At 42.2% G+C, this 24,835-nt stretch overlaps 3 protein-coding genes across 3 annotated transcripts; 1 reads left to right on the top strand and 2 right to left on the bottom strand.

Annotated features, from left to right (window-relative positions):
* Positions 1 to 9,194: 9,194 nt before the first annotated feature.
* Positions 9,195 to 9,481, top strand: BDR25DRAFT_352014 (uncharacterized protein; the record flags this gene model as incomplete). Its single annotated transcript, XM_033694954.1, has 2 exons — positions 9,195 to 9,314; positions 9,374 to 9,481. The coding sequence occupies 2 exons, from the start codon at positions 9,195 to 9,197 to the stop codon at positions 9,479 to 9,481; spliced, it is 228 nt and encodes a 75-aa protein (XP_033551305.1).
* A 171-nt stretch (positions 9,482 to 9,652) lies between these two features.
* Positions 9,653 to 12,044, bottom strand: BDR25DRAFT_301792 (uncharacterized protein). Its single transcript, XM_033689650.1, has one exon. It carries the CDS (start codon positions 11,896 to 11,898, stop codon positions 9,940 to 9,942), a length of 1,959 nt encoding a protein of 652 aa, XP_033551304.1. The 5' UTR covers positions 11,899 to 12,044; the 3' UTR covers positions 9,653 to 9,939.
* A 770-nt stretch (positions 12,045 to 12,814) lies between these two features.
* On the bottom strand, positions 12,815 to 24,124 carry BDR25DRAFT_340918 (uncharacterized protein). The gene has a single exon (XM_033693553.1). The coding sequence runs from the start codon at positions 23,757 to 23,759 to the stop codon at positions 12,843 to 12,845; it is 10,917 nt and encodes a 3,638-aa protein (XP_033551303.1). The 5' UTR covers positions 23,760 to 24,124; the 3' UTR covers positions 12,815 to 12,842.
* Between the last annotated feature and the right edge of the window lie 711 nt (positions 24,125 to 24,835).

The raw sequence follows: 24,835 nt of genomic DNA, 5'->3' as shown, positions 1-24,835 counted from the left end.
AGTCTATAGTTATTATAGTTTATAGTTAACTTAGCGCTATAATTAGTTAGAGTAGTCTATAGAGTTTATGCTGTTGTAAATTATTCTTGTTGTAAATGTTGCATTTTTGTAAGACTTTAGTGCATAAGTGCTTTAGTTAGAGCACTTTTTAAAGTATTATACTTTTAATTTTTTTTATAGTAATCTAATTTTAAAGTGTCTAAACATAAAAGCTTTATAATATTTTTTTATTAAGTTTTTCTATTTTTATTTAATAATTATAAGAGAACATAGTAGTTTTTTTTAGTGTAGTTCTACATAGACTAAGCCTTCTAAAGTTTTTTTAAAAATTATAAATTCTTTAAGGTTTTCTGTTGAATAGACTCTCTGCTAGCTAGCACTTAGTGTCAGCAAATGCGTACAAGACGGAGAGGTTTGCACAGTGTAAAACATCGCACAGGGGTGTTAGGTAACTAGTGTTAATTGCTTCTTGTTTTTCCTCTGTACAGAGGAAAAGGGGGATATCTAGATGTTCGCGCACGGAGGTTCGCGCACGAGCATCATGTGACATAGATACGTGATCCTGCTCGTGCGTGATCGCTCGTATCCAGGCCGCGACGCTGCTGCTGCGTACGGACATTTTCCTTATTTTTTTTAAAATAGTTTAAATGTTAGCTAAGAGTGTCTGCTTATTAGTTGCTGCTACCTACTATGTGTTTAATAATAAAATTAAATTAGGCTAGTTCTATAGCCTATTATACATACATTAGTAAAAGTTTTTTAGTAGTAAAAAAGCTAACAAGGTTTATATAGTTAGTAAGAATTATAAATTATTACTTAAGACTTTAAAGCTTAACTTTTTAATTTCTACATGTGTTAACTATAGCTTTTAATTCTTTATTAGAAATAGTGTATTTTTATTTTAATAGTGTAAACTTTGCTAAATAATAAGCTACTAGGTGCTATTAACTATTTTTCTGCTTTTAAGAGAGTGCTGCTTCTTCTGCTTTTAAAAAGGCGTTTGTATAAACTTTTGTTTCTAGTGTAGAGTTATACATTCTAAAGACAGGGTAACTTATAATAATTTATTTTAGTTTTTAAAAAGCGTTCTTTATTTCTGCTGTTTATAGAAATTTTTATGTAGATCTTTTCTTAGAAGTAGTGTCTATAAGGGGTAGCATAATTTTTAAATAGTTCTTAATTATTTTTTGCATGTACTTAGTAAGGCCTAGGAATTCTTTAATTTTTATAACAGTTTTTAGTGTTAGCTATTTAAGTACTTTATTTACTTTTATAGTTTATTTTTATTTTTTCTTTATTAATAATAAATTTAAGGTAGTTTATTTTTTATATATTAAACTTACATTTTTTTAATTATAAGTAAAGTCTGTATTTTTAGAGCTTATCTAACACTAGTTATACTTTTACTATATAGTCTAGTTTATTTTTTTTTATGTAGATAAAGATATTATCTAGATAAACTAGTATAAAAATATCTAGGTATAGGTTAAGCGCAGTGTTAATTACTCTTTAGAAGGTTGCTAGGGCATTAGTTAGCCTAAATAGCATAATAAAGAGCTTATAGAGTGCCTATAGGGTTTTAAAAGCTATTATTTACTTATGTTTTTTTTTAATCTTATTTTATTAAATCTATTTTAGACATTAAATTTTATAAAATGCTTAGTTTCTTTTAGCTAGTTTATAATGTCTTAGATAATAATAAAAAAAAGCTAGTCTCTTATTGTAACAGCGCGTACCGCGTCACATGCTCTGCGGCATCAGCTCCCTCGCTTGCGCAACGAGTAGCACGCTAGTGCTACGAGTAGCGCCTTGGCAGGGGGCACACATGTATATTAAACTCGCAGAGCAGCTCCTCTGCTCCTTATTTTAATCTAGTTGAGTTACACCACCTCTTGCTTGTAGCTTAAGCATGCCGACTGTAACACTTATAGTGTTTTTATTTAAAGTTTAATAGTTTTAGTAGACTCTAACTTTACTATTTTTTATAAAGACTACTGCAGATGCTATAAGGCTTTTGCTTTCTTAAATGTAGCCCTTTACTAGCATATAGTCTACTTACTTTTATAGTGCTTCTTTCTAAGCTGCTGTAAGAGGACGCAGTTTATATATTTTTAACTAGAGGTTAGGTTTAAAGTTAATTATATAGTCTTAAAGTTAATATAAGGGAAGTTCTTTTAGGTTTTTTAGAGTTATAAATATATCTTTATAACTATAGTATTTTTTAGTAATTTTTTTTTAGGTTTTTTTATAATTTAGTAGATTTTTATCTAGTCTAGGTCTCTTTTCTTTTTAAATTTTTTAAAGAAGACTTTCTTTAGTTCTTTTTTTATTATGCAGACAGCGCGTGCTTTTAGTTCTTAGTAGGGGATTTTCTAGGGTTCTATTTCCTTCTAAAGGCATTCTAATTTTTGCCTAGCTTGTACGTATGCTAGGCAGCTGTTCTAATAGCATGCTAACTGTGCTGTTTACATATGTTTAGGTTATATTATTATTATCTGCTAGTTAATTTTAAGGTTATGTTTATAAAGCTAGTTATATTCTAGTATAACTTAGTACTTATTTTTTAGTAGTAGTATGCTAAATAATATCTAGTCTTTTATGTCTTTAGCTTCTATAATAAGCTTTTTAGTTTTAAGTTAGATTTTTTCTTTTTTATATTTAATTAGTAATATATTAGCTAAGGATACTTAAAAGAGTTTTTTTTTAACTGTAAAAAGTATTTTATTCTTGTTAACCTAGGTAGAGTTAATTGCTATAAATATGTAGCTACTATTTATTAGTGTAAGACCTTCTTATTCTAGGCCTATGCGTCTTAGAGTGATTTTAGTAGTTAGACTTCTTCTAGGTCCTTATCCTACAGCTACTAGGACTTTTATATTATAGTAGATTTTATTATAGTTTATGCTAACATTATTTTTCTTTATGCTTAGAATGTAATAGATTTATTTATGCGCTTAATTAGCAATAACTTTAAATTCTTAGTAGTTTTTTATTATGTAGTTTTTTACTAGACAGTTAGTGCTTTTTACTTTATAGTAATAGAAAAGTTAATTATTTTATTAGTTTACTTTCTACTAAAAATAGTAAAAGGTGTAGTTAGGTGTGCTTTTACATTTAGTCTAGGGTTTCTTTTTATAAAGTAGACCTGTACTGCAGTGCTAACAATTTAGCATTTTACATGTAGTAGCTAGTTCTGTTAGAGTGTCTGTAAATTGTTTACTTTCTTGCGCTCTAATTAGCTACTATCCCGCCTAATGCTTAGTTAGCTAGTGCTGTACGCAGCACTTATTTATACATAGGTACTAAGTATATAGGCACTGCTCTAGGTTTGTGCAAATTAGTATAGGCTAAATTTAAGCCTATTAAAGATACTCTTTTATCTAAATTATCTGCAGAAGGTAATTTCTATACTTATATTAAAAGTTATTATGTTGCTTACTTTTATATAAAATGCAGTATTTATAGATTTGTTGTTTCTCTAGCTTTTTCCTTATTACTGCTAATGCTAGAGGTAGTGTGTCTAGTTATTTGTTTAACAGAGCTAGAGTTTAAAAAAGTGTTTAGTGCTAGTTAAAGCCTTTTTTTATTAATATTTTTTAGAAGAACTTTTATTATTCTTTTTTATTTAGTATGTTATAGTAGACTATAGCAATTCTTCTTATAACTTTGTAAGTGTTATAGTTGTTATCTAGGATTACTTTATAAAGTCTTATTTTATAAAGGTTGTAGTTATGTAGTTCTCTACATTTTTAGCAGTTTCTTTACTTAAATTATTATTTAAGTTCTTTTAGTAAAATGCTTATTCTGTTTTGCTAAAAAAAAAGTACTGTTTTTTTTCTTTTTTTATGTTTTTAACATAGTTAACTACTTATGTTAAATTCTGCTATTCTTTAAAAACTATAGCTTATTTAATAGCTCTAAAGATACTGTCTTTTTCTAGACCTTTACTTTCTAATAGTCTACTAGACAGTTAGGGGATTTATAGTTAGCTCTACATCTCTAGTAGAGTTGTTTATTAAGCCTGTTGTGTATTTCTTTAAGTGTTAGGCCTTTATTAGCATATATAGCTTTAATAGCTAACTTAACATTTTTATTCTTTAGTTATTTAGAGTTTAGACATTTTTAATAGAAGTAGCTTACTCTTCTATAGTTAAGGCATACTTTTTTTTAAGCTATTTCTTCTACTTCTTACTTAGAAGTAGCTTTACACCTTAAAAAGAGCTACTCTTTTTTCTAGAGAAGCTACATGTATGTTTAGCGTAACTAAGGTCTATAAGTTTACTATTAAACTATAAAGTTTTTTTTTTAAAACTATTTAAGTTTTAAAGCTATAACACCTATTTTTTTTTCTTTAAGTTGTTCTACATGTTATTTATTATAAGTAAGTGCTTTTTTAATATAATCTTTAAAGCTTTTTAGCTTTTTTATGTAAGTAAAGTTATTTTTAATTATATTTAAGAGCCTATTATAGAACATTTGTTTTATTACTTTTTAATTTGTTTATCTATAGATAGCTAATTATTCCTAGAAGCAGGCTGCATAGTATTAGACAGAGCCCTTGCTTTATTATAGAGAGTTTATTTTATTAATAGCTAATTTCTCTTAGTTAACTAGCTTATAAATTATAGTTAGGGCTACTTTAAAAAAATTAATATTTCTAAAAATCTTCTATGTTTTTAGTAGTAGAGCTTTCTTATTTGTTTAATAGTTTATCTAGTTGTTAGCGTGTAGTTAGAACTATATAGCAGGTAACTCTTCTAAGTGTAGGCCTATTTATAAAATTATTTTTTTATTAGTTTTAAAAGCGCCTTTATTATATTACATGTTAAAGTAGCACTTTATAAAGAAAGGTTTTAAGTCTCTAGCTAAGCTATTAAATGCTTTAGGTAAGGTAAAGTGTAAAGTTTTTTTAAATTTAGTACTGTTTTTTTTTAGGCTATATTTTAAAAGTTAGCTACTTCTAGCTAAAGGGCCTATAGTTAGAGGACATTTAGAGGTTCTTATTATACTTATTACTAGAGGAGTTGCTTAAGGTGCTTTAGCTTGTTATATAGGTATAATATTTATTAGTTCTATGCTTCTTTAGTAGTATTAGATAACGCATTCCTCTATGCATCTGTCTAATAGCTAAAGCTATTTCTTATCTGTTCTGTTACGTGACTTGTTTAGAACGGGGTTAAGGATTTTCCATCCTTGATTGTTCAAGCTGTGGGGCACTGCCAATTGGTTGCTTACGGTCCAATCGTGGGTCGTAACACTAGGCTTATAAAAAAGTTCTGTGCGCTTACAGTAACTAAATAAGGATAAAAAAACCTAATCTATAAATATTATAAATCTCTAATGTTTAGACATCTAGGGATTAGCACTCTCTAGAAGAAGCTAAAGGCAGCTATACTTTAACTAATACCTAAGATAAAGCAACTGTGCATAGAAGTACTTAAGGAATGTAATGCATGCAATAAGAACAACCCCTGTAGGTATAAAACATATAGATACTTTTAATCTATTAAGGCCCTAAAGCAGCTATAGATAATAATTACTATAGACTTTATAATAGAACTTCCCCTGTTAAAGGAACCTAGTATAGAAAGGATGTGTAACATAATAATAGTAGCTTTTAATAAAACTATAAAGTTTCTATATATATAGCTATTAGAAAAAACTATTACAGCTAAGAAATTTATATATAAACTTAAATAAAATATAGTTTTAGTATATAGATGCCCCTAGATTATTATCTTAGATAGAGATAAGCTATTTACTAGCAAATTCTAGAAAGTAGCTATAAGACACTTTAGAATAACACACAAACTATCTATAGCTTATTACCTACAAATAGACAGTTAGACTAAGCAGATAAATGCTAAAGTAGAAAGATACCTAAGATAATATGTATCTTATAGCTAAGATAACTAGGCAGAATAGCTCTCTATAGCACAACTCGCTATTAACACAGTAGAATCTGCTATAATAAAAGAAACCCTGTACAAAGCTAATTTTAGCTATTACCTCTACTTTACGCTCCACAGAATTTAGCCTACAGATCTACTAGAATTAATTAACTAGCTATTAAACCTATAGAACATACATTAGAAATTAGCGTTTAAAGCTAAATCTAGCTAGGAAATAATAGAACAATATGCAAATTAAACATAACAACCTAGACTAGAAATCTACCCTAGAGATCACGTATACCTCTTGTAGAAAGAAGAATAGGACCCTACAAAGTCCTTTAAACCTAATAGGATAACTGCAAGCTAAAGCTCCCCTTACACATAAGGATACACTTATAGTTCTATGTTTCTAAGCTAGAAAAAGCACCTAAGGAAACCCTCTTATTAACATAAGAATAGAAGGAGACAGAAATAGAGTATAAGGTAAAATACATTGTTAGTAACTAAAGAAATAAAAAAGAATTTTTAGTAAAATAAATAAAATAGCGTACTAGTAAGAACACCTAGGAACTAGCTAAGAACTTGCAGAATGCGCAGCAGTTAGTACAGAAGTACCTCTAGACTCTTTTAAAAGAAACTAGCTAGGTAATAAGGCACTTATTTTAAAAAGAATAGCTACATTATTATTGCATAGTAGCAGCCTTTAGAGACAAGTACTTACAGAAAAAGGTTAGAGAAGCAACTAGCCTTTTACTGCTACCTTAAAAGCTGCTATTTTATCTAAGAAGAAGAGGTTTCTTTTTAAATACCTTGCGCAATAAACCTCTAGCAGATCTAGTTAGGTTTTAGATATAATTTTATCTAAAACACTTCTTTTCTAACACCTCTTTTATCTTTGCTACCTTCTTAAAAAGCTTTTCTACTAGGTGTAAATGTTTATCTGTAAGCTTCTACTTATAAACCCTTGCTACTTTAGTAGACTAAAGAAGCTCCTTTCTTTCTTTCTCTAAATAATTCTATGCAGCGTTAGAAATAAAGGTGTTACACTAGTTATTCTTTGTTATACACTCTACGCACTTATCTAAGGACAAGGTTAATATATAAAATAACTTTAATAACTAGTAAGTGTTATAGGGCCTTATTTTTATTTAGTAAAAAGAATTAAAATAAAGAGCAGTGTAACAGAAATAAAATAAACACTTCTAGTAAGCTATTTAGTATAAAAAAGATAGATGTTATAAACGCTTTCTAGTAAGTAAGCACCTACTTTATAAATAAACTTTTACTAACGCAGTTATGTAAGCAGAGCAGTAAAGACGCTACTAAGGAGGGGAGGCAGCGTGTTATAGTCTATAGTTAGACTAATATAACTCTACCTAAAGTACTCTATAATCTAGCTAGGTTAGGGCAGAGCTTGTTTATAGACTAATTAGAAGACATAGAGGCAGCGCAGCTGCCTAAGATTACAGAAGAATGCATTATCTAGTAAGAAAGAAGGCTAAGAGAATAAAATAAGTCTAAGTAAGTTAGACAAGCTTACTGTATAGTAAGCTTACCTAAACTTAAATAACTTGTTCTTAGCACTATTAGACATGTATATAGTTCTAACCTTAAATAACTCTTAAAAAGTGTGTTTAATGTTTAGTTTATTCTGTATATAAACTAAGTAGCGTTTAGCTTTCTAAAAAGCTGCAATACTATTTATATATCTTGCAACATATACCTTTAATTCTGTCTAACAGGACTGTTTAACCTGGCCACTATACTGCTGCTATAGGGACAAACCACAATCTAGTCACCCTACCCTACTCTGTTAGCCCACTAGCCATTACGTAGGACTGTACACCCTACCGTCGGCCCCTAGCCTCCGTCCTGTCACCAGGAACGACATTGACCCGAGTGCTTCCCGAAGCAAGGATTGTAACAGCTAGTCTATGCTAACATAGCCTAGATTACACTTAGTGCGTAAATAATTAGCTATATTAGCTATAGCTGCTAGCTAAAAGGAAAATTCTTACATATATAGCTTAAGTATATGCTTAATAATTACCTACTTTTTATTATTACTTAGCTTTTATAAGTTAGCTATAAAATTAGCTTTTAAAAGTTATCTAGTGTGTTAGTTATTTATTATTTTTAAAAAAACTTTATACATAGCTATAGTATATTACTTTAAAGGTGTTACATCTTATTTAAATGTAACGGCGCAGGCAAGACAATGGGTCCGAATGCGGTGGGAGTCCACTCAGAGGCATATGGGAGTGCGTGGGGACTCTGAACCTGGGAATGCCATTGACACCTATAGGCCTTGTACGAAAGGATATCAGAAAACTACTGAGCTAGCTACAGGGCGAGGTGCGACTAAATACATGAGGGAATAGGGGTAACAGCAGGGGGCAGGGCAGAGTCGGGGCCAGGTCGAGCCAGGGTCGGAGCCGATACGGGGACCCTTCGGATGGGTTCCGGGCGACCCAAGATGGAACGAGAATCGTTACAATTTAAAAGCCTAAAGTATAAGCTATATTTAATGTTCTTTTAGCGCGTCTAAGTAGTGTTATTAGAAATGCATTAGTGTAAAAAGAGTAGTTTAGTAGTGTAAGGCTAGATGTCCTAGAACAGTCTAGTATAGCCTCTTCTAACCTGTTTAGAGGTCACATGACCTGTGCTTTGTATATAAGCATGAATCCTAACAAGCGAGGCTTAGCAGCGATTCGTCTCTCTTACAATACACTCCTATTTTTCTCTAAAACCTTGCTCTTAGTGCTATCTATGCTACCTACTATCCTATCTTTACAAGTAGGGTCTTAGTAAAAGTAAGTAACTTAGGTGTGTAAGCAACTTGCCTGTAAGTATGTTACCTACTCTTTATTATTACCTAGCTTTGATAAGCTAGCTATAGAATTAGCTTATAAAAGTTATCTAGTGTGTTAGTTATTTATTATTTTTTAAAAAACTTTATACATAGCTGCAGCATGTTACTTTAAAAGTATTATATTTTATTTAAAAGCCTAGAGTGTAAGCTGTATTTAATGTTCTTTTAGTATGTCTAAGTAGTGTTATTAGGAATGCATTAGTGTAAGAAGAGTAGTTTAGTAGGGTCTTAGTAAAAGTAAGTAACTTAGGTGTGTAAGCAACTTGCTTGTAAAGTATGTTATGCTATTTATTATTATTACTATTTTAATAAACGTGCTGCTAATATTAAATATTTGCACTATAAATATTAGCAATTACTAATATTTAATTAGCTATATTTTTGCTTCTTAAAAACCACGCTGTCTGTTAGTTCTGTATTACTACGTGATGCTGATTGCACTACTGACTGTGGGCGGATTTGGAGTCTCACAGCAAAGTGGGGCCAGGGTGTTTTGGGTAATCGCAGTAGCTGAAATGGCACGCCAGGTTATCGTGGTGGGTAGCGAGGTCAGGCAGGAGCGTTAGATAGATTTTAGCATATTCAAGGAGCAGCATGTGCTAGGTAGCAGAGAGAAAAGACCACGCTTCGAAGTCGTTTGCCGCTAACGACGCGCCCGGATAACACCAAGAAACAGGCCCGCTTAAAATGCACCGCCAGGCCGGAGCCTCGCTAATCAGACAAAGAAGGTAAAAGCATTCCGTTCCACTCTTATCCAATCATACCACAACTTCTTAGTCCAGTAATAACACAAGGCGCCTCCTGAAATTTTCTTGGTCCACCCACGTGACCGTGAGCTTGAAATCAAGCTCGGACCGCATCTCTTCCAGAGGGTCTAGTCGCCCGTGTAATTTTTGGTGCGCAAATGACTCCTATTTCTCCAAGACCTTGCTATCAGTGCTATCCGTGCTACTTACTGTCCCATCCTTACACTAGCTTAATAGTTCTTTGTCCGTTTGAATGGTTTCATTCATAGGTGTACTCTCTTCATCCTCGATCAGCTACAGGTTTCCTTCTCCTTGCTAACATGGAACCTCATCGTTCGAGGTGACCACACAACCCAGCATCCAACTAGTATGGTCTTCTGTAGGGATAATTCTATCGGCTGAAAATGACTGGCAGCCATACAACCCACTATGACCTACCTCCCCTCCCATATCCACGTCCACCACTGCCTCCCCTCCAATTACTACGGCCTCCTCTCCAGCCACCACCTCTGCCTCCACGGCCCTGAGGTGGTATCCGCCCAGGAAAGAAACTCGCCACATATCCACTATCTGCAAGCTGCCAGTCCACGGTGGTTGGGTTAACCTCAAGAATTTCCTTAGACATCTCTACACCCGGCTCTTTTCTCTTCCTTATCACATACGCCTGAATCTGTGGGAAATGCATGACGGAATACCCCTGCTCCACGCTCTCTATGATCGTCTTTCTTAAGTACGCTGTAAACACCTCCTTAGTTGGCATCTGCTTGATCCCCATCATTTTTAAGAAAGCCGGAAACCCATTGATGTCTCGAATACGCCGGATTTCACCGGCCATCCACGCAGACGTTCCAGGTGGAGGTGCTCCATGCGTATCGAACAGTGCGTCACATAGCTGGTCGAGCGACTTGCCTGGATTACGGGCTGTGGAGCTGAAGAGCTTGAGGAACATCAGCAGACGGTAGGATGTCTTTGATGCTTCAAAAGTCTTGGCAAGGCGATATTCAGAAATGGCAGACGGCTCGAGGTACGCAAGTTCTGGCATGTTCGCGCCCTTAACGTCAAGCATCCATACGACATTACGCAGGACAGCCTCCTTGATGATTGTGAACGTCAATTCTTCGGTTAAGCCAGCGTCGGAGACCAGGGCAGCCACAAGCATATGTCCAAGATCCGGGAAGACTGTCTTGTTGCGCGGGCCAGTTAGAAAATTCGCCACTGTTGCATTTGCGCCATTGACGATAGCGGGGTCCTCAGTGGCACTGCAAAGAAGGAGGTGGAAAAGCGCGAAGTACGCTTCCACAGCTTTCTCCGACGCATGAGTGAGCGTGCTCCGCGCATCCGAGCCTTCCGCATCGTTGGAAAACTGGACTACGATGTTGTTCATGAAGTGGTACAGCACGTCCACTTTGCTTGACTGCTCCATGTGTGCAGCCTTCCGCAATGAACCTATGGAATGCATTGCATCGAGTCTGACTAGATTCCAGTGACGCCGGGACAACGGAAGCGGAAGCCAAGAGTTGAACGGCATGCCTAGGATCGATTTACGCACTTTGAGCATCGTGAAAGCCTCGTTGGAGAGGAGGTCAAACTCAGTCTGGAAGACTGGTCGGCGCCCTCTGCTCTTGATGGAGACGCCGATGCCGAGCTTGGTGTCCATAAAGCTCTTCTTGAGACAAAAGCACACCAGCTCTCGGGTGCGGATGAAGTCGTAGGAATTAAGCAGTGCCGTAAGGGAAGGTATTGCATCGGCAAAAGAGAAGATGTCCGCCGTGCCCAGTTGATCCAAAATCAGAAGGACGACCTCATCGGAGAGTTTGAACAATCCACATTTTTGGTTTACGTCTTGGGGGAGGTTTCCATCCTCTTTATCCATGGCTGTAACGTCCTGCATCGGGCCAGGCAGCTCCTGATGCATAGCCCGATTGCCAAATATGCAAACATTGCACGTGTAAGGACGTGGGTGCTGTGGTATAGCGCGGTATCCGTAGCCATTACGTCGATAGGTTGCGAGCTCGATATGGCCACCATACTCTTGCTCAATTCGCTCGCTGGAGAAGAAGCTCAGTAGCTGGATGGCTATTCCCTTGAGAGTGTATGCGGAAGTCCACCCCTCCTCAGTATTAAGCATAGACGCGCAAATATAGCTACCGAAGATGTTGGGATGTTCGATCTGGCTCTGGATAGATATTGTCGGCGGAAGGAGAGGATATCTCTCCGGGAATTGAATTGTCAGGTGCAGCGGGTCGCCGCCATTCGGGGTTAGGATTAAGCAGGCTTTGGTGACATCCTTCTCGTCCAGGTACAGGGAGATGTTGGGGTATGGATCCCTTTGCAGCTCAGTGACATCCTTGAGGAGTCGCTGGCGAAGGACGACGGATTCCGCCATGGTTGCTGCTGAGCGAGATGTCCCACGCAAAGGTGAATGTAGACCCCCTGTTCGAGGAGTTAGTATCTCTACCAAACCCGCGACACTCATTGAAACTAGGTGAGAACGCAGTGTTATATATCTCTCTGCAGACTCTAGGCACCAGGTGTCTAACCAAAAGTGCCTGGTGGAAGGGCGATGCAGGTGACGAGGCTGTGGAGGAAGCCGTGCCAAGACCTGCCGTTTGCCGCCCTTTTAGCCACACAAGGGCGCGAGGCTGCGCTTTGACTGCCACCTTCGCTTTCTCACTTTCGTGCAATGAGGAATAAAGTTTATGCTGTGGCGATATATCCGCTCTTCTGTACTGATTTCGGTAATAATGTGCAACATGATATTACAGAACGGGGAACATAACTAGGGTATAGTCTGCTAATATTATTAGAATACCACTAGGATAAAAATTCCTACGTTGAACAGTCTTTCTCACGTTCTATGTATAACAAGATGTACTAGATGCGATATTATCCTAATTAGAGTACGGTATTCTGTTAATTCTAGACATTAATTGCAATGGAAAATTAACTGTTCTCTTCAGCTAATAAAGAGTAACTCGAGGTGTTTTTTCTAGAATATTAGGGCACAGGAAAGACACAAGCTATGCGTAGGGAAGCATATTAGGGCTTATATCCCTGTACGCTATCTAGCCATGCCTGTGCACAGATTATGCATTGCACTACTGCCCGAAGATATGTTATGACATATTAGGTTACATAGTTAGGGTAGAGTGTATCAGTGAAACCTCTCTACGGGAAATAGAACTGTGCCTTGCATTATCAGTCATATTTGTTTGGCGACACGAAGTAAATGGAAAGTTAATCCAAATTAACAGAAACTAAAATATATGGATATAAAGCAGGCAAAATGATCTATAACTCTACGAAAATATATGCGACACATACTAGGTCTCAAACGCCGATTTCCACCGCTTCAATCCTCCCATCACACCTCTGGCCAAACACCCACCTCGCCTTCCCCACACTCTCATGCCTTAAACTCCTCCCTCTATCTACAGCCCCTACCCAGCGCCCTCTCAGTACCTCATCCAATCCCTGCAACACTTCCCTCTCGCTCCATACCAGACCCTCTACATCCTGACTCTTTTCGAACATGTTGTCTTTAATCCACGCCTCGGTGCATCGTAAGCTTTCATCTTCGCCGCGATACCAGACCTGTATGCACTGCTGACGGGACAGATTTCCGGGGTTGTACGTTTCGCGGAGGAGGATGTTGGAGCGGGGATGAAGCGTTTTGGAGGCGGCAAAAGGCCTAATGGGTTCCCAGACGCGGCGGGAGGTGTTTTTATATAAGCCACAGAGCGCCCCATCTGGAGAAGCGAAGAATATCATGTTGGAAGCGTTCTTGTCATGCAAGAGGTATGCCGAGATCGCTGAGCTCGGATTTGCGGTTCCTGGGTCCGCGATTTCGGAAACTTGCCATCGAGCGCTGTTGCCGTTATTGCTTTCGTCATCACTGCCATGTTCCCGGTACTCCGCAAGCTTCACAGCACCATCGGGTGCAATGAAAGCAAGTCCGGCATGTACTTCTAGAACCCCAAAACAAACCCAGCACATGCCCCCCCCTGCCGCAATGTCGACGCTACCATCTGGCGCAACAGACTCCGGTTGCGTCCATACCGGGGTCCGCGAAAGTCTATATATACATTGTAACCCGCCCTTCGCCGTAATCCAGCAAAGATATCTGCGTCCCGCGACCGTATCCGTTAGGACAGCTCCACCCTTTTCCATCGAGGCAATGCCCTCTTTATTCCACTCCCTATCAAACTTAAACTTCTCAAAATGCTTTCCCCCATCTTTACTAATCTCACACTCCAACTTCCCCTTCGGCCCAACCCAAAATAACTCCATCCACTTCTCTTTCCCATTGCCTTGATATGCTGTGGCTGCAATATTAGAACCTCCTCGAATCGCGTTCCCAGAATGACGAAGGTACTTGACTTTCCAGTTCTCGTGTTTGAATGTTATCGCCTTACTTGTGATCTTGGATTTGTGCTTTCGGTATGTCTGGACTATGTTCCCGTTATCCGCTGTAAAGAAGATCCGCGTGTAGAGGTCGCTCTGGTATTGACAGACTATCGTAGCGAAGTTACCTATAGGGCTGACGATATCTGCCCCAGGAAGCGCCTGGGCTGGAGGAGTGGCTGACCAGGTCTCCGGGATATGGAAGGAAGAAAAGGAAAGTTGGCCATGGGTGTGAGGTGTTGTTGGAAATATACGGATAAGAATATCCGTTCCTTTGACATTCATCATGACATCTTTTCTGAAGACCGCCTGGCCTTCGTTAAAGGATACGGTCGCATTCTCAATATCGAACCCAGAGGAATTGAATATGGCGACTTTCATTTTTTCCCACGCAATGCCACTGGCCTCAGTCCTCACCCATGATACTAGAAGCGAGCCATCTGCTCTAAGAAGTGCGTGGAAAGGGAAAGCTGATTCACCCATAGGAACATGGATAGGGAATTCGAGGCTGGGCTTGCTTCGCACATGTTCGCCATTGTCATTAACGACAATGGCGCATACAGATACCGACTTTGGTCGGGGCTCGTGTAGGTCAATTACAAACTTCACATTAAGTTTGTCATTCTCCGCAGGGTGACTCTTGAACGTATGTACGCCTTGGTCAAACGTATTTTTGTGAAGACCCGTGACGACGAAGTAATGAATAGATTCGTGGTCTAGCTGAGGAGGATCTACGAGGAGTGATAGATGCAGACGGCGTTCTTCAAGAGACAAGAAAGAGGAATCCTGGATGATTGGCGCGTCGATAGGAACTGCAAGAGCCTCCGGCTTGATTGGATATGGGAGATATATGATACCCCTCTCATAATCAGGCTCTGGAATTAGATAGAGCTCGGACTTCATTGCTTCCTCATCCAGATACAAGAGGGACGTGGGGCTAGCAAAAAGATCGAGGGTTCGCCATTGGCGGTCTTTATGGGCATACAGCATGCCCTTGATCTCCTCGGCCGCTATGCACGTCAGAGTCAATTCTTCTCCCAGAAGAGTCGACTGTGTCTGCATCTCGCAATGACGAACCTCCAAGGTCTCCGCAGACTGAATTGGGAATGAGTCCGCCTCATTTGTTGAGGGATCAGTGGCCACTTGACTCACTTTGGCGAGGAGGTCGCATGGCTCAATGATGTTGAGACTAAGTAGTGGTATCGTTATTTTTGTTCCGCTAAGAGTGATTTCGGATACTGTTGTTTCTCGGATCTCCCCAGTCGTCCCATTCTTTAGCTTTGAGATGAGCTGCACTCTGTGGGTAACTGTGGTGGAAATACAGGGCGATATTTCCAACACCAATGCTTTTAATTCCTTCGTGATTGTTAGGTGAACTTCTTCGGGTACATTAAGCATCTGAAGACGATGCGCATACGTCGTAGTCCACGCACTAGCTACAAAATCTTCGCTCTCGTCCTCACACCTGGCCGTGAATCTGGCCCTGACCTTGGCATACATAGTCCTTGATTGGAGGTACTTTTCGTCCGGGTACGAGGTCCACGTGGTTTCTCCAACGGTAGTCCGAGTAATGGGACCTTCCGGTGTATCTTTTGGGCCGATCTCCACATCCCACGAGAAGCCCTGATAGTCATCGAAGTCGAAACCCTCTTCTTTTGGCAGAACAGCAGACCAGTCTACATGCATGGCGCAGGACCGATTCTCATCGTCAACCACATACTCTAGCCTGGGCGGGCCACTCAACACGAGCATTCCCTCGATTTTCTTCTTCACCTCTTGGAGCGTCGCCTGCTGCCGTCGCTGATCCTCCAGGATCTCCGTTTCTCGCTGCTTGTACATTCGGTTCATTTCGTCGCGGGCGGACGCGAAATCCTCACCTTCGCCATCGGTGTCACTATCGGTGCTATCGTCGTCATTGAGGGGAACTGAGCCAGCAACTCCTTTTACCGTCTTTCTGACTGGGGCAGTCAACAGAAACCCGAGCTTAATGCCTACGCCCGAAGTACCCATTGCAATACTAATCGGAGTCGTGATAGCCCTCACGGCGGTAGAAGCGATCAGGTAAGTAGTAAAGACCGTGCCAATGGGGCCTGTAAATGCTCCGATTGCTCCTGTTCCGAGACTCAATGATGCACCAACCGCCGTGCTAACCGCGGAAGCAGCCACGCCGCTGACTGAAGCCACGGCTAATGTAGTGCTTATCGCATGTTTGACGAGCTCCTTGCTTTTCACTTTCCGGCAAATCAATTGCTCCGTTGTCCTCTTGCTCAATCCTTTCGCAATAAGAGCGCCAACGAGGCCGGCAAACTTCCGCTTTTGCCTCAAGATTTGCTCTCCAATTTTCTCCAAGTTCTTCCGTGTAGTCTGTTCCAGCGCCTCCGGCAAGCTTTCTTTGCTTATCGGAAACGGAATCGGCACTTCCAAGTTTCCGAGATCGATAGTGGTGCTGAACTTACCGATACTGATCCCAACGCTGACTTTCGCGAACAGCTTGAACAACTCCTTCGAGACTCGATGATCGGCGAACGGAAGTCTCAGAGAAAACCTCACATTACACTCCGCATCATCTAGTGGTAATTCTAATTGTCCGCACTTGCAGCCTTTATCCCTTGTAGACGCGCTCTTAATGCCTTCCGCGAGATCTTTCCCTGGGAGATTTTGAAGGAGGGTAAAGTCACCCGTGCCGCATTCACCAGACTCCGAGAAACTTAAGTCGAATTTGGGATTTTCGATGCCAAACAACCAGCCCTTGTACGTTGCCTCTCCTGCGAACTTTGAGTCCTTGTAGGAGAGCCGCAGGGAATGCCCTTCGCAGCCAAATAGAGTCAACCCAGAGTGAAACTGGAAGTCAACAGCATTTGATGTCTTGGTGAGTGTGATCATCGGGCCCATAGCTGAGGCTTGCGAGGCTGGACCAGCCAAAGGAGTGAGCTGTACGATACCGAGATCGATTGCTCCATCACATGTGCTCGTTAAAGTGAATCCATGTCCATCTTCGCTCATTTCGATCGCAGTGTTGAAGATCTTCCCGAAAATGGTGACGGTAGCCCTCACATGGTATCCTGGACGCAACTCTAGGCCTGTTTCCTCGTATTTGATGATGTCGTTGGACAGAGAGTACGCCATATTCAACCCTGATAGTTCCATCTTGGGCACGTCTACTTTAGACCCGAATAGGGATTCGATCCATTCAGAAATAGGAATCTTCGTCTCTGGCGTGAATTCGATGGCGGCCGCTTTGGGCTTCCCACCTGGAAGGAGAATGGATCCGGTTGCAACGTGCTTGCCTACATGTGCTTCACCTTGGAGAATTAAGAATAGCGATTGAGGCACCATAGAAGAAGGGTTCGGAGAGGGAATACTAGCAGAATCAACCCGAAGGGCGCTCGCCATGGTTCTTCCCGACACGCGTATGTTCCGAATTTCGAGTCTCTTCATCACTTTGAAATGTGCGACAACTGGCTCCCGAAATGTGATGTCGTCAGGTGACTCAAATGTCACTTTCCTATCATCAATTGTGACATTGACTCTAAATTTAAGCGGCTCCTCAATCGTCTCGTGCTTAATTTTGATGAAAGCATAAGCAGTGAGCTTCTCGTTCTTGAAATCATACTGTCCGTTCCCCCAGAGCGTGATGCAACCGCCTAGCAAGCGCAACCCTTGGAATGAAACCTCTACGATAGAGTCTTCTGGTGATGGGCTGATGTTCGCAAAAAGGGTCATTGCTGCATCGGGAGACTCTTCTAAAGTAGATGTTAAGGTGCGGAACGGCGCGGCGGTAGGTGGATTCGAGCCAGCTAGACGGACAGAAGCAGCTATCAACGCCCCCGGCCCCACATTCTTGAGTTGTTCTGCTCGTTGCTTGCGTTGAAGGAACTCGATCAAGGGCCAATAAGGCTTGGCGATTTCCATGCCTGGGTCCTCACTAATCAAAGCCTCTAAGAAGGGTATTTTCGTAGCGTGGGATAAGATAACGAGAGCTACTTCCGTATCCCTAACGACGGTTTTAATGTTCGACCAAAGCGAGGGCCACAGTGTGGCGGCATTCTTCGTAGAGAGAGCAATGATGGACTGATGACTTCCAAAGGTACTGGGCACGCGCCGGAAAATTCCTGAGCCAAAATCACCAAAGTGACCCGATAAGCAAATACTAGAATTCTCAAAGTCGGCTTCAAGGGTTAGTCCAATAGTGTCCATTTCGAAAGATTTGAGCGCATCCGGAAGCATACTATCACCGCTACTAGTAATGCGGCCAGCACCTGCTAGAACAGCTTCCAGATTAATATTTCCGACGCCATTGCTAGGATTCTGTAACGTGGCAGTCAGGCATGGTTTTCTGTCCGTTCGCAACTCGAGTTTAGCCCGAGAAATGATGTCCCCCAGGCAGACGTCGCCAGAGAGGGAAATGTTGCAATTCATCGGCACAATATCAGCCATAGGAACAAACTCTAGGTCTACGGAAATCTGCTCAAGGTTAATCGACATACCACCAATATTCATTTTCCACACAGTTGTTCCAGATACCGCCAACTTTAGCCTGCCGGTCTGCGGCAAACTCAGCTTCAGAGTATCGAATTCAAGACTTGGCCGTCCAACTAGAACTGGGGGAAGGACATATGAGTCCACATCGAGGCCAACCAAGTCGAGAAGCGAGCTGAAATTGAAGGGAACCGCTTCGGCAATTGTTTCGGGTTCACAGGTAAACCAATCGCTACCGTCTTCGCCTCGAGAATAAGCTACTCTGAGGCTGACCTCTCCGATGACTAACTGCGCTGAAAGCTGGAAGGCAAGATCGCGTTGTTCCGCGTAATTCAAGAAGAGTGTAGGGTTACTGAGCTGGATCTTTGGGGTGGAGATAAGGGGAAGGCTGCGTCCTAGACGAACCCCGGCCTTCAAGGATTCAATCCGGATCATCCCCTCATTGCCCAAAGAAATGCTTCCTAGAATACCCTCGATTTGCAGCTCGCTAGGAAACACGAAGCCCTTTGGCTCAGCAAGAAAACTGGCGCTAGCACCAGTCAAGGAACACAAGGATGAGGTGCTGATTGACGTCCCAGGAAGCGGGACTAAAGAGAAGGCAAGGGAACCGGCAGTGGGCCCATTCAGAGGAAGGGAGATTTGCAAAACCATTCTATCTGCCCCAATGTCGACGTTTCCGATGAAGAAGCAGGATGGTAGATCTGGATTACGGTTATCAGTGCTAGGGATAGTGGCTGTCCCTACGTGGGCATCGGGCCCGCAATCTGTCGCAGTGTCCCCAGACCGGGATGGTGGAATAATATCGTTTCTAATCCTATATTGAATCCTCGGAGCGCGTAGCATTATCCCATGGAGATTGATGGATGATTCGTTAGATACGATGATGTCAAAGGCTTCGAGATGAACACCACAGTCGTCAAACTTCATAACAATTGTGACGGAGTCTATACTAGCATTAAACTTCTGGCAGAAAGATTCTAGTCCGAGGATGGTGTTGGGCAGCACAATATCTGCCACTATCATCGTGAGAGTGTATGGCGCTGTTGGCTTGATCTTGATAACAATGGCCTGTGTGTCTTCTTGCGCTGCTAGAGTGACATCGAGATGCGGGGTGGAGAGTTTAAGGGCCCAGTTGATAAAACGGATGTCTCCGTTCATCTTAACAGACATATTGGCCTTGATGAATTGGAGATTCTGGAGTAGTGGGAGACGTATTGGTCCGAGACCTGGCCGCAATAGCTCTAGGACATTGATTGCCGTCAAGTCATTCCGAGGAAACACTCTAAGTTCGAAACAATCCTGAAGCAAGGTAGCATTCGCATTGAACTGGGAGCTCGCAAGGGTTGCAGTGAAACCAGAAACAGATACTCCCTGTTCTGAGTACACACAGCTCATGGTACCGTTCTGGAAATAGAGCTGGGAGAGGAGAGGCGGAACAGTAGATATGGAAACTGGGAAGACTTCTGCTAGTAGTTCAAGACTCCTGACATCTTCAAGCGCTTCAAAGGCGAGTTTGATATCGCAGTCGCCGATCGAGGTCATAGAAAACGATAAAGCCATGCGAGGGCCTCGGAAGTTAATGCAGGGAATGAACCAACGTAAATGGTCGGTAATCATGATCTGACCAGAGTCAAGCAAAAGATCGTCCAGGAAGGAGAATATCGAGTCGAAGATGTCAGGACCTATAATGAGTCGAAGCAAGGCCAGAAATGTCATAGATTTGGAAGAGCCGAATTTCAGAAGAATCCCCAATTTCCTAGTCTGCCAAATGATATGGGTATCGCCCAATTCCATCTCGAATTGGGTTGCTAGAGTGTCTATTGACGAGGCAAAGAGGTCACCGAAAGCGGACTCGAACATATCGGTCCATAATTCTTTGCCCGTGGCAGAAAGGCAGGTGCGCCCTTCGATAAATCGGGCCTGGTCGAGGAACGGGAAAGGGGGCCAACTCAAGCCATTGTGGAAGTGGCCAACGATCTTAGGCAGATCTATGGGTGCTGTAGGCTGGAAGCGAGCCTTAATAAGAAGTTCGTTGCAGCTGTTCCAGTCTACAAAAACGTCAAGGTTGTCTTCCATGGTAGAGGCGGTAGCAGTGAATACGTAGGTGTCTGTGTTTTCTCCATGTTCGTCTTTGATTTCGTGGAAACATGCCTCCTTGCTATATGATAGTCTAGCCGTCAATTGTGTCAGGGTAAGATTATCCATGACCAACTCATCGATTGCTCGGATGTTGCAAGAGAGTCCAGCTACTTTGAAAGTAGAGGATATACTATCCCATCGAAAGGCTACTTCCACTCGAAGAAGCTCAATGTCCAAGACTTTTCCAATCAACGGGAAGTCACCGCAACCCGACAGATTGAAGACCTCAAGCAAATCAGCAAGTAAGAGACCCAGAGGAGAGCCGATAATAATGGATCCATGTTTCTTAGGCCCTGGCATTTCAAAAGAGACCTCAACCAGTTTTCTCAATTTTCCAATGCGAGCAAAACCGTGACCGGTGCATGAAAAGTTCTCTAGGGCATTAACGATATGGACACTGGCATTCTCGACTGCTAAAATACGAGGTAATAGTGACAACGTTGAGGCCTCGGCCTCAATGGTCCATCTGGCGTATTCCTCCGTTTCGCCGGGAGAAGCGACGGGAGACCAAAAGCGGCGTAAATGCAACTTGGTCATTGATATGATGCCGGGAAGAGAACTATCAGCAAGGATCTTCGAAATATTTCCGACGGGCATGACACCGAGCATTTGGGCGACACTAATCATTCCCCCGCTGCTTGGAGAGATAGTGAAATCGGAACTAAATCCAGCGTGCAGGTGCTGGTACCGAGCGTTGAGGGTGAGATATAGGCGCGAGGGGGCGGGCAGGACTGGAGCTTTGCGAACGTCGTCCTCCAGCTCCTCCACTTCACTACTGAGGTCTAAATCGAAGGTGATATCATCTTCCTCGCGAGGCCCAGCCTCTGGATCTTGTCCCCAGGAAAGTATGTAGTCCGCTTCCGTCTCGGCATTGGAGAAGGAGTTTTCACCGGAACTCGAAACTTCGATGGTAATTTTGATCTTTGCCTCAAACTCTAGGTCTTCCTCTCCTTTTTGACTAGTATTTCCTCTAGGTGAAAAGGATATCTCAACGGGCTCAACCGTCCAACTCGGAAGAATTTTCTTGGAAATGATCGACTTCCATCTATCCCAAAAGGCGTTCGCAGCCAGACGTAGGGCTCCCGATTCGGCTGACATCTCAGAGGTAGGCGCGGATATTGTGATATGGTGAAGCTGAATCGAGGAAGGCATTGACGCCTTTGATGAACTGGATTCTTCCTTCGGCTGGATGAGTGAGAAAGGGTGGAGAGGATCATACAATTGGCCGGGTTCTCTAGCCGGATTGTCGACGATTCTGGATAAAACAGAGGTGTCTAACATCCGCATTGAGTGGCTCGAGTCGGTTTTTGCGCAGGTCTCAGCGGTACGGTCAAACATTTGGTTAATCGCATTGTTGCTGGGATTCCCTGTTTCAAGTTCGAATGGTATCTTTAGCAGATGAAGACTAGCCTTTGGGAATAGAGAGATGAGATCTAGCAAGCTGACACATTCATCGATTCGGACCACCACACTTCTAGATCTCGTTCCTACCAACTCAAATTCGAACTGCAGCGCCATCTCTGAATCTCTAAGAGCTGTTTCCGCAGACAAGATCAACACGAGCTTAGCGGCCTCCGTGCCAGGGATTTCAATGACCAAATTAAGATCGGAAACACTCATTTGGGCTCCACACAGAGAGATAAGTGAGTTTGAGTCGGCTACCTCCTCTAAAGGAATCGGGATATTGATCCGCTTGATTGCTAGGTTTCCGGTTGGTGTGTGAAGATACTTAACATCAATATCGGAGAAACTAAGACGAGTCGTAGTAGAACAAAATCCCGCGATAGGTTGGGGTAAGCGATGAAACAGGGCTTGGTAGACCTCATTGCCAGGGAAGAAGATTGCAAGAATATCTCCGAGGGTTGTACTATTGAAAATTTCGATATTGGATATCAAAGGCTTGAAGAACATTGCAATGTTTGAGCTTTGTGTGGTCGTCGTCCAAGAAAATGGCAGGGTCCGCGATGGAAGCCACCCGCACATGAATGTCCATGAAGGATCCATATTAGGAGAGACGATGCCATCCGTTCCTTTGAAGGACCAATGTATCTCCTTGAATTTTGAATTCGAGATCCGGTCGAGAGATATGCTTTTTTCCGTAGCAGAGAAACCCCACAATTGGCCAAGGTGGTCCTGCCACCGAAGTGTCCACGATTTAGACCCATCGTTCTCCCAAATCCCCTCGCCAATTTCAAGACGGCATTCTACGCCATTAGCATTCGTGATTATAACATTAAAGGCATCCACCGTCCAAGATTCACATGCCGTGACGTGCGTTTCGACGGTGGTGGGAAACGGCGTTTGAGTGGTCTGTCCCTCGGTACTTTCCGAGACGTCGAGGAAGTGAGTCTCTCCCGCAAATATTGTGAAAATCGACCAATGTGAGCTGCAGTTGACTCTGGGAGGAAGTGTCCAGCCTGGAACCGTCGGGGGCCTAGAACAAAAGGCACTAAATAATAAGATTTCCTTCAACGGTGGAGCCTTGATCCATGCTAGAATTGCTGCATCGGCGATTTCTCCAGCAGAGTATTCTAAAAGGGAATCTGATTGAAGCGGTTTCGATATGAAATCTTGGATGTAGACCCAGATGGAACTCGGTTCCGGCTCGATGGGTGGTGGGGTCAGGCTCTCAAAGGATCTAGCTAACATGTGGGCGAAGAAATTTTGCCTCTTAGAAAGAGCCTTGTAATAGGATACAAGGAATCCACGATCATTATCAGGTACATCGCGAACCGGTAGCTTCTGGATAACAAGGTCGACAATGAGTTTTAGAATGCGGAGCGATGCTCCATCTAGTGCGGCTACCAACTCCGGCACACAGCTTTCGATAATTGGCAGAAAGGAATCAGATTCGAACGGGCCGATGTCACCTAATGCCACCCGAATATATAACCCAATCAGAATCCACACACCAATTTCGTGTTCTACTCTTGCCAACGCATCATCTGCTGCTGCCTCCAAGGCCTTGGCTCCTGGTGTCTCAGTTTGAATACCAAGTGGCTCGTCCCGAGCTTCTGAGATGGCGTCTAGTTCATCGGCGGATTCATTGTCAGCATTTTTTTTCATAAAGATGATGGCCGACTGTTGCAGCTCCTCCGCTGGGGTTTGATATCCATTACCGAGAGATACGATGTTGACGGCAAGAGTAGGTTTCGAGATCTCTTCTGATTTGATTGCAACAGGCGTTGGGGTCGTTTCCGTGACCGAGATATGATGAGTCTCCATCTCGGGAATGGTCTGGTTGAGTGGAAACACGGAGAAACCGTCACGATATCCGCATTGTAGTAAAACGTGGTGCTCGGGGAGAGTGTCACAAAGGACGATATACTTTATTCATAGGGAGCGGGAGTGGGAGGAAAGAGCCCAAGCCGGCCACTGGAGATTTGAGACGGGAAAGAAGAGAAATGAATTCCATCCAGATATTCAGCTGCACATCTCGCCCAGCCGGCGGCTGCCGGATTCGCGACAGCGCCCCAAAAGTGAATGCCACGTCGCTAAATTGGCGCTCTTGGCACGCCTCGAAGTCGTTGAAAGGCGCAAGCCGAGAAAAGAGAGAGGGGTGAGTGAAGGCTTGAAAGTCAAGACGAATGACCGAGGCGGGGGAGCCGAATATGCAGGTTCCAGCTCTCTTGGCGCCGGCTGAGTTCGGGAAAGCGCAAGCCGTCACTGTTATGGCTTGCGTAGGATGCAAGGCAATAATGAATGTTTAGTCCGTAACGGTTGTTAAAATATGGTCGCGGCACGCAACAAGTGACAAAAGGAATTGTCCGTGGAGAACAAACCACATCGCTATTGGGCGATGGACGGTTTGTCGGTGGGCACACCGGAAACGGCCACGTGATTTGTGTAACACCAATGGGCCGAGGTAACTTTCAAACGCTCCTCAGTTGCGAAGTCCTCTTACTGCATCACCAACTTTCTTCAGTAATCAAAGCTTCTAGTCTTCCCCTCCCCCAGCTGCGCTACAAACATGATCACGACTCACCCCCCATATTAGATTAGACCCGCCCTCCTGGTTGCTCCTTCCGCCCATTTACCATAAAAAGCAATTGGGTGTTCATCAGAATGCTGGTAATCAGGCTTCTTCTCCATCGATTATTAATTTTAGTCTCCTTCTTGTCGTGACGATGAGCCCACATACCCCGAACTTCAGTTCACTTTTCGACGGGAATGCCATGACTGCTGCTGAATAGTTTAGGCATCCCGAAACTAAACCGCAAGGGGCAATCGGGCTTTCATCAGACTGGCTGCATTCATCTTTGCTGATGGCTGGATTACTAATTCCCAGAGTCTTCATATAG

The sequence above is a fragment of the Lindgomyces ingoldianus genome, assembly GCF_010093535.1.
Source record: "Lindgomyces ingoldianus strain ATCC 200398 unplaced genomic scaffold BDR25scaffold_7, whole genome shotgun sequence".
Lineage (NCBI taxonomy): Eukaryota > Fungi > Ascomycota > Dothideomycetes > Pleosporales > Lindgomycetaceae > Lindgomyces > Lindgomyces ingoldianus.
This window is presented reverse-complemented; position numbering and strand designations above follow the sequence as displayed.

Excerpts from the sequence above, each read along its gene's own strand:
- BDR25DRAFT_301792 (XM_033689650.1), bottom strand. The coding sequence starts at position 11,898 with ATGGCGGAATCCGTCGTCCTTCGCCAGCGACTCCTCAAGGATGTCACT.
- BDR25DRAFT_340918 (XM_033693553.1), bottom strand. The coding sequence starts at position 23,759 with ATGGAGACTCATCATATCTCGGTCACGGAAACGACCCCAACGCCTGTT.